At 43.1% G+C, this 12800-nt stretch overlaps 2 protein-coding genes across 2 annotated transcripts; both read right to left on the reverse strand.

The window, feature by feature from the left end:
* Nucleotides 1-415: 415 nt before the first annotated feature.
* Nucleotides 416-4160, reverse strand: RBM15B (RNA binding motif protein 15B). The gene is given in 2 exon segments (XM_026673258.2): nt 416-3972; nt 3975-4160. Coding segments are annotated over 2 exon segments (2790 nt in total). The 5' UTR covers nt 4083-4160; the 3' UTR covers nt 416-1290.
* A 1272-nt stretch (nt 4161-5432) lies between these two features.
* MANF (mesencephalic astrocyte derived neurotrophic factor) lies at nt 5433-12110 on the reverse strand. The gene is made up of 4 exons (XM_026673265.2): nt 11978-12110; nt 9945-10072; nt 8514-8655; nt 5433-6266 (listed from the first exon to the last, which is right to left on the reverse strand). Exons 1-4 carry the CDS (start codon nt 12063-12065, stop codon nt 6082-6084), a joined length of 543 nt encoding a protein of 180 aa, XP_026529050.1. The 5' UTR covers nt 12066-12110; the 3' UTR covers nt 5433-6081.
* Nucleotides 12111-12800: the final 690 nt, after the last annotated feature.

The raw sequence follows: 12800 nt of genomic DNA on the forward strand, positions 1-12800 counted from the left end.
TTTACAGCTATTTATTAATTGCGTAAGTTAGACACAAGGGAGCTAACTTGGCTGTAGAAGGGGGAGGATTTCATTACATGCTTTTTAAAAAGAATATACATGACAGTCCTCACGGGACTACTTCACAAAAACCTTATGAAAGTAGTATATTCCAGCAATAGTTATATGCGAATTCATTTGCAATTACAATTTCCAGTCTAAGGTAAAATAGATGTATATGCATTACGTACAACATAATTGTCTGTGGTAAAGGGTATAGACAAACTATATCCTGCATTTGTACAATTGTGATAAGAGTGCTTCAGAATACATCCAAGTAGCACATACATTTGCCTAACCCTTTGGATATAAAAAGGGATGCAGTTTAGAATTTGATAGTATTATATCAGATAGTACAAACACTATAAGCAGGCAATTTGTCAAGTTTTGTCTTTTATTTTTGCTGTATTAACTGATGAAGGAGCTGAACAACACAATCACAGAGATGTGGTTATCAGGTCCTGCTCAAGTGCCTGGTTATTTGTCTTCCTGAGAAGCCCATAATTATTACTAGACAAGATATTTAAGAACAGCTTTCAGTTTGCAATATTATAATCAATCCAACAATCAACACAATCAAGAGGAAGAAAAAAACAACCCAAGGTGCCTCATTTTTTTTAATTGCACCAAGAGTTGCAGAGGATTAACTGAAGCTTTTAAGTTTTACACAGCTGTTCTTTGGCTAAGACCACCTTAAAAGCTTTCATCCACCAGGAAAAGGTTGGTCTGAAGGATACACTGACTTTTGTCTTTAAAAAAAAAAAAAAGCACTAGCTACCTACCACTGAGGAAAGAAGCAACCAGGCTTCAATTACTGAAGAAATAAAAAGAGCACAAAACTGGCATAATAGTGTTAAATAGCAGTAGAGTGGAAGAACTGAATTTGGTAAAGTCATTAGCTGTTATATTCTGGAACACAGAGCCAGCCATTGGCAGACTACAGAAACCAGGACACTGCACAAAATTAAAAAAATCCATCAGCGAACAAGGCTTTACTGACAACTTTCCATATATTTTTTTTAAAAAATAAGAACACAGCAGACAGTGTCACGTAGTAAAAGAAACAAAATGGGATTCATTAAAATGGGTATTAAAAATATTAGAAACTAATACAATTGTAGAATTTGGTGGGAGGACTCTTAGGGCCTCACTCAAAATAATTGGCCCTAAAAGCAACCAGGCAGTGTGAGACACAAAGAAAACAGAGAATTGAAACAAGGAGATAAAGAGGAAATGGATACAGAGTAAATACTAGGCAGTGTCTTTGACTATCACTATCACCATATGTTCTTCTTCTAACTTTCCCAATGTTCTTAGTGCGGACTGGAGGTACTGCTGAGAAAATTCACAAGGAGGGAAAGCATATAGCATGCCTGTGCTGTCCCTGCCCTTTGCCCCTCCCACAGGAAGGCTGATGACTCCTGCAGCCTGTTTTTGTTTCAAGTAAGAGACCAGGTTCCTGAGAAGCCGTCTTTGTAAGCCAGGCTCCGCCACTGGGAAGGTTCCTTCAGCACTTGCTCCTTGAGCAGCCTGGGTAGCTAGTAACACAGCATAGCCATTAGGGCTCCCTTGCTTGATACGGCGAGTTACTTCATCCAGTTTGGGTTGATCCAACCGAAGTCTCTGAGCAATCTTAAGCTGTGTTAGCTTTCCACCAGACAAATGGTCTTTCAGAAGCCCGTTGATGACTCCCAAGTCTCCTTCAAGGATGTGCATAGATGTAGGAAAGCAGCTGTTTTTAAGGACAAGTAGTCCATTCCAAGCAAGCTGCAGGGTATGGGCATAATCGGATAATGTTTTTAACTTCTTTGTTTCAGATTTGGACTCTTCGTGAGCCTTTGATTCAGACTCACCGGTTCGGTGATTACGTTCACTGTCTCTTTTTTTGGGCTGGGGAGGATCAGAGGTTTCACGGTGAGGTTTCTCCTCTAATGTATGTCGATCATTCTGCAGCGAGTTATTTTGTTCTTTCTCTGTGGTAGATTCTGTAGTGTGATTCTCCTTCCGAACCCGATCGGGGCTACGATCAGCTCCTGGCCCACCAGCCTTTGTCCTGCCTCTCTCCTCATATGGGGAATGAGTAGTCCTCCCACGGTCATTGGAAAGGCTACGACGTTTACGCCTTTCCTCCCAGGGCTTGAGAACACTGCGATCACTATCGCTGCCCCAACGTTCTCCACTCCGGCTGCGTGCTGAACGACTGTATGCCTCCAAGTTATTTCTGCGCTCTGCATTTTTGACAGAGCTGGCCCAATCAGCCTCTAGAAAGCTCCTTTCTCTATCTGAGTAAAGGAGATGAGGAGGAGTCCTATCCCTCACCCTTAAGTCTTGCTCCAGGCTCCTGTGTCTGCTATAGCCTTCAGAGAGCAATTCATAGTGTACAGGAAGTGGTGCAGGTTGATACTGCTGAGGATAGCGGGCCTCCTCAGCTTTAGCAAAATCTACTCTAAGTCTCCTGTCTGGACCGCCCAAAGGGAAGCCTCTCATTTGTGCACAGGCAGCTTGAGCAGCATCCAAACTCTCGTACTGAATATAGGCAAAGCTGTCCCCTTTCACATAGTCAATAGTCCTAATGCTACCAAAACGATCAAACTCCCTAGCAAGAGCAGCTAGAGAAGTACTTGGACCAAGGCCACCAACCCAAAGTCGGGTAGTCGGATTGGCTTTCCCATAGCCAATTTTGATAGGGTTTCTGCCAACAACCCGCCCAGACATGGCAACCTTGGCCCGATGTGCCATGTCCAGGTTTTGGAACTTAAGGAAGGCATAGGCTCCACCTTGACCCCGTGCAGGCCTCTTGATCACCACTTCCTCAATGATACCGTATTTTTCAAAGGCACGCCTGAGTTCCACCTCAGAGACATTGTGATCAAGATTGCCAATGAAGAGATTCCGGGTAGCTCTCTGGTCATCTTCTGGCATTAAATCCTCCTCAGCCACTAAGGGATAGCTGTAAGGACGGCCCCGTTCATCATATAACCCATAATAATCCAGCACTCTCTCTCTCTCTCGAGAAAGTCCCAAGGCAACAGCTTCCAAGGCAAATGCTGCTGCTGCAGCTTGAGCGTGTCGAGGTCTAGGCTCTCTCAGCAAAGGGCTGGCAACAGGAGACAGCGATCTCTGTTTATATGGATAAACACCATGGATAGGAGGGAGAAAAGCCAAGGGTTCAGGAGAGGGGGTAGGTGGAGGAGTACGGCTCCGGCGGCCCCCTCGCAGGTACACAGGCTCCACCTTCAGAGGCCGATCATAAAGGAGAAGTTGCCTGGCTCTGGCATGCCGTCGAGCGTCACGGGCATCGGCAGGGTGCCTGAAGTTAACGTAAGCAACACGGCCAAGTTCAGGTGTGTGGGAGAGCTTGACACTAATGTCGCTGGCACCGCCGCTAGCAAATCTCTGGAACTGGCGAAAGAGGCCATCTTCCAGCAGCTGGTCAGGTAAGGCTGGGCCCAGGCCACTCACAAGCAGAGTCTTGTAGTCACTGGAGCCAGGAGGCTCACCTGCCAGAGCCACCCCGGCCGGCAAACCAAGGCCAGGGGCCAAGAGGAGCGACGGGGCTGCCACGGATGGAGGCCCACCCAGGAGCAAGGAAGGGGCAACCACCGCCGCAGCGGTCACTTTGGCCTTGACGAGCCCCAGCGCCCGAGAAGACGAGGAGGAGGAGGAGGAGGGCAGGGGAAGCGGGACGGCAGGGGCCGCGGCGGCGGTTTGGCTGCTGCTGTTCCTAGCGCTGGAGGAGGCTGCGCGGTGGTTCGAATCGCCTCCGCCTCCCGGCCGCTCCTCCCCGCGATGGCTCCGCGAGCTGGAACCGCCAGCGGCAGGCTTGTCCCGACTGCTGCGCGACGAGACGGAGGTGGAAACGGATGACGAGGAGGAGGCGCCCGAACTCCGGTGTGGGCCCCGCCGGCTGCTACTGCTGCCGCCGCCGCCTCCCCGCCCCCGCTGGCGCTGCTCTCGCGCTCTCGAGGCCTTTTCGTGGAGGAGGCGCCACGTGTCCCCCCGGACCCGCCCGGGCTGGAATCCCGCTCGGTCGCCCGCTTCATGGCTTCGGGGCCCGCGATTCAAGAGGCGCCTCCGGCGGCAGCTGCCATCTTGGACAAAAGGGAACGAGCGAAGACGGCTCTGCCCAGTTGCCGCGCCGTGCGCCTCTTCGGCGTCATCATCCTGCGCCCCCGCCCGTCACGGTGAGGGCGGCGCGGGTGCGTGTCTCGCGCCCTGCTCCTTTATCACCTCGCCAGCGGCGCCCTGGCTTTCTGCGCCACGCGGTTCCTAGCTGGCCTGGCGACTTCTTTTGGCGCCAGCGGACCGGGGAGTGGAGCCGTAGAGCGGGCGGCCGAGGGCTGGGAGGATCGGGTCAGGGCTGCGCTTCAGGGCTCTGACCTAACACCCTGCCGGGAGGTTGTTTAGTATAAAGTGCAGTGATAGCCACAGGCGCGGGACTCCTTAGACGCGCGGGACTCCGAATTAGAATCGCTAACATAGAGGCCCACAGGCTTCTGGTCTTAAGTATGCAGCTCTCGGATCGCCAGAATGGACGAGATTCTACATTAAAAGTTGTTACGGCTTTTTGAAAGCAAGACAAATGACGTCAGTTATTAAACTGATCCAACAGGATTTCAATTACCGTTTTCTCTAAATGACATACTTTCGAAGACGCACCGAATTACTTGGAATAGTTTGCAGCTGCAGTTTAAAGCCTATTAAAAGGGAATTACTATCCTGCTTAATGAAAACAGGAACTAACTTTTTCAAGTGCTTTTTACATCACTTGAATTTTACTTAACAGTAGGACAATCCAAGGAAATCTGTCTTTAGTTTAGACTTTCTGCCCTGCAGACATTCATAATCTTAGTAGGTTCTTCTTTGTAACTATTTGTGTATGCCGTTTTCAATTTCAAATGATTCATTGCATGTAGACATAAGCATCTCACCTCATTTAATAAATTCCAATTTTAAAAAAAACCTAGACGACCTTATCCTTGGGCTCACAACCATACCTATTGTTCAGTATTACTTCAAAGTATTCATTAATTAAAGGTAGTTTTTCCTGTAGAGGTGCCTTCCTCAGTTTTCCCATTTTTAGTTTCTGGTGACATAACATTCTGCAAAATGTTCAATAGCTGCTCCCTGCCAAATCTGTTCAAATGATCCCACATCAAACAAAGGAATTGGAATTCCTGCATATATTTAAAACCGAGGGACTTCCCTGAACAAAACTAACAATTCTAAATAGATGTCTCTTTTTTAAACACCTCAGTGCTTTCACATTTACATTGGTCACAAATGAAGGAATTCTTGTTCACAGTTTTTTTCTCAAAAATGAATCACATGGATTTAATTCCACCCTGAACAAAAAATGCCGGAACCCCAGAACTAAGAGTCAGCACAACAAATTGCTTTAACAGTTTATATTATGTGCATCATATGAAAGTAGAACTCATCCTCTTTAAAAAAGTGTACATCAGAATATCTTCCCCTTCTGCCACTGCATATTTGTAGTTGAATAAGAAAGGATTGTCATATGTACTGACAGTGGAACCAAAGACAGAAGGAACACCTTTCTTATTGAAAGAAATTAACTCCTGTGAAAGATGTGCAAGATGAGCACTTAAAACATTTAATTTGGATATGTAATAAAAGTGTTCAGCATTTTAAAGAATGGAATGTAGAAAGACAGTAATAACAGTGAATGCAAGCTATACTGTCTCATAGATCATCTCCAAACCATTGTTACTTAGGTAGTGCTGGAAAAGTGCAACGTTCAGTCCTGACACTAATGCCAATTCTTTTAGTTCGACTTGACACTAGGTTTCATAACTTTTATTTAAAAATCCCATATGTATGTCAAATTCTTATAATAAATCCAAAACAACAGAAATAAAAACTTAAGACATAACGAGGCATCTGAACCAGCATTGCAAGAATCCCTTCAATTTGATACTTGAAACCCAGTTAAATAAGTTACAAAAAACAGCTTTCCGGGAAAGAAAAAGTTTAACGTAGTTTGTATATCTTGCTACTTGATAGAGGTCACTATGGTGGTCAGAGATCTGTCCGCAAACTGGCTGCTTTTGGTGCATATTTAGGCATCAGTTCATTGATTTTACGAATGTAATCCGATTTTTCTGCACAGCCCTTGCATGTTTCACCCCAGTCGTCTAGAATTTTTTTCAATTCTTTTACTCTCAGTTTCTTCAGGTCGACAGTACTCAGGTCAATTTGTTTATCTGTGAGAAAAGGAGTACATATTAGTATATGATGCATTAACAATCCAAGTGTTAGGTGATTAATCGCTATAATCTGTATCCTGATGACAATCATTATTTTCAAGCAGTTGATATTACATAGTTTAGAAGAACTATTTCCAGTTAATGGTAGACAATGCTGAAATGAGTTATTCCCCAAATTTGTCCACTATTTCCCCCTTTTTGTATCTTTTACTGAAAAAAAAGAAGATATACTTACTGGAGAATATAAAAGTATATTGTTATTGTTACTATGCTCAGCTTGTACTGGCTAAATATATGGATTTCTTTAAAAAACAAAAGATTACTTCAGGTCAACTTTAAGGAAGAATGCCAAGTTTTCATAACTCAAATCTATACAGGTACTCCTCAACTTACAACAAACCATTTAGTGACCGAAGTTACGACACTGGAAAAAAGTAGTTTACAACCATTTTTCACGCTTACAACAATTGCAGCATTCCCATGGTCAAAATTTGGATGCTTGGCAATTGGTTCATATTTATGATGCTTGCGCTGTCTGGGGGTCATGTGATAATCTTTTGTGATTTTCTGACAAGCAAAGTCAATGGGGAAGGCCAGATTCACTTAACTGTTACTAACTTTAACAACTGCACTTAACAACCATATTAACAGAGATCATAAAAGGGCAACACTCACTTCATAACTATCTCACTTAGCAACAGAAATTTTGGGTGAAATTGTAATGGTAAGGGAAGGAATACCTGTACTAGAGTTGAGAACAAAATAAATTGTTAAGGTGTTTTCCAATAGATTTCTGGTATCATAAAAAATAAGAGCATCCAAACCTCCAGCTAATACAGAATGTGGCAGCACAGGCTCCTAAATCAGCATACATTAGTTACCTCTGCTCTACAAGCTGCACTGGTTGCCAGTATGTTTCCGGGTTCCATTCAAGGTGGTGGTAATGACCTATCAAAGCCTACATTGCATGGGGTTGGGTTAACTAAGGCTCTGTCACTGCTATTATACCCATCATCCTACTGGGACCAAGCAGGACAGGCATTGTATGAGTCCTATCTACAAAAGAATGCCATATCCCTGGACCAAGGAAGTAAGCCCTTTCTGCTATGGAGTCCACCCTGTGGAACATCCTTCCCCTGGAACTAGATTGGTCCAAACCGCTTGCATTTTAGGAAGGCCCTGAAGTCTATTGCTGTGCTTGGGTGTCTGGCAATGGTGGAGGCTTTTATAATGGCTTGCTGAGCTTATGTAAAGGTGGCTCTGCTATTAATCATCGTAATTGTTTTTGTTTTGGAATTGTTACGGATGGTTTTACATGTTTGTATACTTACTTTTAATGGGTTATTGTTTTTAACCTGATGTAAGCTGCCCAGACTCATTCAGATGAGATGGGTGGCCGTACACATAAAATGTATTATTACTATTATTTCCAAACATTACCAACCTGGTAATGAAAGAAGTATGTATTTTAGCTGATAAACATAGAATGGCTCTATTTACTTGTAATATATTTTACTCAATGAAGCTTATTCTCAGTAATTTTCTATTATCTTTATCCTACAATATTTTTAATGTTTAAACTAGATCTTTTTCCTTCTCTGACAGTACAATCCCTTCAAGTGATCCAATAAAGCAAAATACTGGAATAATGACAGGAAAATAGATATTCTTCACAGAATTCATTACCACAAATAGTATAGCTTACGGAGGAAACAAATTCATGAAGGATAAAAAATAATTCTGCCGTCTCCCAATTATTCCATATATTTTGAACATTTCTGCGACCCAATTATGACATTAGTACAATTATTACTAATACTACTCTGCACTTGTCTGCATTTAGACTCTGTTGTGAATAACAAGTAGTACATATACAAGTACAAGTCTCCGTTGAATTGAGTTCCACTCCAGATAACGATATGGCTTTTTTGTTTGACTGACGACAATATGTAAGTAATTAGTACTGCAACCTTTGGAGATGATTTCTTAGTGTCACAGTTTATCCTACAGTCCCAGGAGTTCTTGGGACCCTAATATTAAGCAAGCCCAATCCTATTTAATTTTTTCAACATTAGCTAAATCCATCTAGTTGCAACTAACTGTTTTACAAATATAGTGAAATATCATTTTATTCTATGAATCTTAACTGTTGAAAGAAAATGTTGTAGTTGGAGGGTTTTTAGTGCAATTCAGCATTTCTCATGTTACCGTTTATTCCATAACCAACATTTAATCTGTACTCACCATATTTCAGTTCACAGATCTGACTATCTTTCTTTTTCAGCTTCTCACAAATCTTCTCAACAGGGATATGATGACTTAGAGGTTTTGATACCTCATTAGTTATTTTGGTGGCTGCATCACTGGTTGCTCCAATGTAATAACACTAGAAGGGAAACAGCAAGAAAAAAATCAGGACTTAAAAAAAAAAGAATCGGGCATCTTTTGAGCATTTGTAAAATTTGTCAAAAGCATGTAATTCTGAGTTTGTTTTTTGATAGAACATTTCAGCACTATGTGGTTCTTTTTACTGAAAGCAACTAAAAACTAGGAAGACTCTTGTTTTATTATAAAATATTATAGTTACATATTGTTACTTAGTTTCATTTAGTTACTTATTACCACTGTTAACCTTTTAAAAGAAATATTAACTGTAACATTTTTTGAAGTTAAGATTAAAAAGAAAATTAGGATGACCCCAGTTTAAGATTACGTGCTAATTTAAGATTATGTGCAAATGTGGGAATTTTTCATTCTTTCTTTCCTAAGTTAACAAACCTTGCTTTGGTGCCTAAAGTAAATAAAAACATCAATGTAATCAATTCCTTGTTTTCAAACAGACCAATAATAGAGAATTCAGAAGTGATTTTGTTAAATGAAAAGGGGGTGTGAGCATTACTTATAATAGCCAGTTCTCTCAAAATAAATGAAGTCATTCCAAATCAGCTAACACCAAGAATACTCCTGGAAACAATGCTCTTAAGAACCCAGTAGTAATTTTTCTCAGGGATGTTTTGCATAATTTAGGTGGGTATGCCAGTTCAACTTTTTTCCTAGAGAAATTACAATCCATGCTCCATAGATCAAATAAACTGATCATTATCCACTGCACACCTATACAAAAGGTTGGTTTTTCTAGCGTTGATTTTTTTCTTATATCACCCAGTTCCTGTTGAATTTGCTATTTCCTGATTTGCGACCTAGCCTAATTCAAAGTGCTGACTAAATCCTAAAATGATCTATCTCTCCCATGATGACAGGTTCTGGCCCCTCAGTATGCAAGAGATACCATATTATATATGCTGTTAGTGGGTCCATCTCTATTCAATGCCTTGGGATCAGCATAATCTGGCTAGACTGATTATTAATGCTATTTCAATGAATATGAAACTATCTTCTGAGCAATGCCAATGTTATTGTCTTTTAAAAAAAAGAGTTGGATTTTTATAATTAAAAATGTTAATGTTAAAAAATGCTAAAAACTGTTAACATGTTGCTTTTATGAAGTTTCCACCATAAATAATTCAAATATCCTTTTTCCTTTGGCTATCTATCAGTAGCAGACTTGCTAAACTAAATTTTGTCTTTTAAGCAAATTTAATCTTTCTACCAACTTCACACTGGTTAAAATATGACTAATTAATTGAAAACCCAAATGTTATTATTAATGCTTACAAAACGGTTTTCTTTGCCTTTTGCCTCTTTGCAGAATTTCAAAAGTTCTTTTTCAACACTGTTTGATGTGAATTCAACATTCTTCTCTTGTAGAGCCCGATAGAAAGCTCCCAGGAATGACACACACACTGAAGGGGGAAAAAAGACAATTGTAAATTTATTAAGAATTTAGGGGGTTTAAACAAAAATGAAAAAGAACACTGGATGAAAAAAAGAACATTGATGCAGAAAATAAGTTACTGGGGGGGAAAAGACATATTTGGATAATGTATTAGTGTAGCAAAAAGCAGTGGGATAATGTAATATGAAGTAGTTGAATTAGCAAGTGCTATTCCATGACATTAAGTATCCGAGTACTTGACTGCATTTACTCATCTATAAGCCTTGTTTCTTTTTCACAAAGGGAAAACAAGGAGGCAGGCAAAGAAATGCTTCTTTCAATAGAATGAAGAATAGTGCATACAGTGCTATCTGGTGAATAAAAGGAAAATACTTTGTTCATTGCAACTTTGTTAAGCTTATGACATTGTTTTTAAGCCTCGTGATTTCTATTTATATAATCAAAGTATTCATTTTTAATTTATATTTGGATAGCAGAAAATATTTTAGTTTTTCAGATCCAGAAACCAAATGAACAATAGTGCTCATTTTCTCAAGTTATAAAGATAGGAGTCTTTTTAGAGAAAAAATAAAATATTCATATCTCAGTCAGCATCTTCCACTTCCAGACTGTTAAACTTTCCAGAAGCAAAGGGAGGAAAAATGTGTGTTCTTTGAAAAAGAAGTGATATATGATACCACATCTTGTTTCATAGCATGCCCAGTGGTTGTAAGAATGAATGAACATTCCTTTAATTGTTCTGGATAGTTTTATGTGCTAATAGGAAAGCCTCTAAAAGATACTGGCTGAATAAATTCTTACTTTTTGGTGAGACAGCAATTAAGAGGTGTTAATTTCTGAAATGTGAAAGGTGTTAAGGAAAGCCACATACACTTTCTTAGAAACCACTGCCAGTGTCCTGATTTACTGCAGTATCAGTGTAGATGTAACACGTTAAACTGTTAACAAAATGTAGTTATTTTTGTAATACTTAAATATACTACTGAAAATACTGTGAGTAATTTTGATTCAGGTTTGATCATGGAACAAAGCTAGTGTAAATATAAATGACTAACCAAGCTGGTGTTCAGGTAGGAAGTGTCAAGACAACAGAGAACCAGGAAACACTGTCCTGTTCACTTTATCACACCTGATTTATTTTGAATTATTCAAAAACTCAGAAAAGCTTAGATAGGGATCCTCATAACAACCAAGGGAGACCGACGGGTTCGGTTCTGAGTGTATGAATAGCCCCAAATCACCCACCAAGTTTAGAAAGTTAAGAGTGGGCTTGAACCTGGGTTTCCCGGCTCCTAGTCCTACACTATGCAGGACAGATATTTTTTTTTAAAGGAAAAGCTAGTAATAACTTACAAAAGAAAAAAAGATGCACTGATGTCTCTTTACTAGCAGGTGCGAACCTCCCCTCTTCTCTTCCTGTCCCACTCCTGATCACAGCCCACCCCACACACCTCCCCGAGCCGGGGCCTTCCGGATCACTGGTGCTGTAATGGTCCCCAGCCCCTAAATCGCTTGGCTAAGGGACTTCGGGAGGCCACTTCGCAAAGCCGGCTTCCTTCCAGAGGGACAGGGACACCAAGCAGCGGGCCTCAGCCTGCCGCCGGAGGATTACCATTTTCAAAAACTATACGTATCCCAATGTCTACTTTGGCAGCGCCTAAGTTCCACAACAATCCCGCCAGGTAGTTCCCACCCCTCCCGGCGATGGAAGACGAAGCCCGTGAGAGGCGGGAAGGCTCCGTCTGGAGGCCACCCCTCGCTCCGATGGGAGCGGAAGCGGGTAGGCTTGTGGCGCTCTCGGCTCGCCTCTGCCCTTCCAGCCCCAGGCAGCGAAACCCCGGCGGGTCCGGCGACCTCCTCGCCTGGCTGTTTGCCGCTTCTCCAGACTCTCGCTCGGCGAAGCCAAACTCACCTTCGCAGTCTCCCTCTCGCAAAGCGTGGCTGTCTCCGGGGAGCAGGATCAAGGCCAGCGCCGCCCAGAGCCCGTTAGCCGCCCGCATCCTCCTTCCACCGAGCTCGACTCGACCGCTCGCTCAGCTCACACTGAGCCCCTTCACAGCCGGCACCTTGACGACGCACTTGCCGCCCACTCGGAACCTCATTGGCTGCTTTTCTCTCTTTGCGCTCTGCATTACAGGGTTTCGTTGGACCATTCTATAACAAGCCTCCACGCTGCTTCTCTTGATTGGGCCAGCCGTTTTCAGGACGGACGAGTTGGCGGCCGCCGATTGGACGAGCTTTCCGAAGGAATAGGAGAGGCGCGCATGTGCAGCTAACCGTAACCAATGGCGGATCCGTGGCGGCGCGGAAGGAGTCGCGGCGAGCGAAGGCTTGGGGAAATCTCAGCCGGCGAACGTCCGGGGCGGCGTCCTCGCGCGTGGCGACGAACTCCTATAGGGGGTCAGCTCCGCAAAGCCAACACGGAGTTCGGAATCCGCTTGCTCCCGCCCGCTCTGGAGTTGCAGCCTCGGACGGGTGACCCCCCCCGCATCAAGTGGGAACCCTCCGCCGACGGCTTCCTTCAGTCGCGTGGAGGAAGGAACGGGCGCTCTACCGCTCTCGTCAAACAGCCTCATTACAAGTGGACCGCCTTAGACGGTGTGAGGCCTTCCAACCCCATAACGCTGGGCGCAGTCCAGCGCGGGGAGAGTGCCGCTTTCGAGAAGGCTCCTTGGTGTTAAGGGGATATAGGGAGCATGGACACTCGGAGCCAGGAAAGGGCGCCACCGGGGCCT

This window comes from Notechis scutatus, chromosome 2 (genome assembly GCF_049901735.1).
Source record: "Notechis scutatus isolate UNSWTSFEM ecotype Mainland chromosome 2, rNotScu1.2, whole genome shotgun sequence".
Lineage (NCBI taxonomy): Eukaryota > Metazoa > Chordata > Lepidosauria > Squamata > Elapidae > Notechis > Notechis scutatus.

Coding starts and splice junctions, on each gene's coding strand:
- MANF (XM_026673265.2), bottom strand. CDS start 12,065: ATGCGGGCGGCTAACGGGCTCTGGGCGGCGCTGGCCTTGATCCTGCTC. Junction 10,073..11,977: donor GCGAGAGGGAGACTGCGAAG/GTGAGTTTGGCT, acceptor TTCCCCCTTCAG/TGTGTGTGTCATTCCTGGGA. Junction 6,267..8,513: donor GATCTGTGAACTGAAATATG/GTGAGTACAGAT, acceptor CTTTTCTCACAG/ATAAACAAATTGACCTGAGT.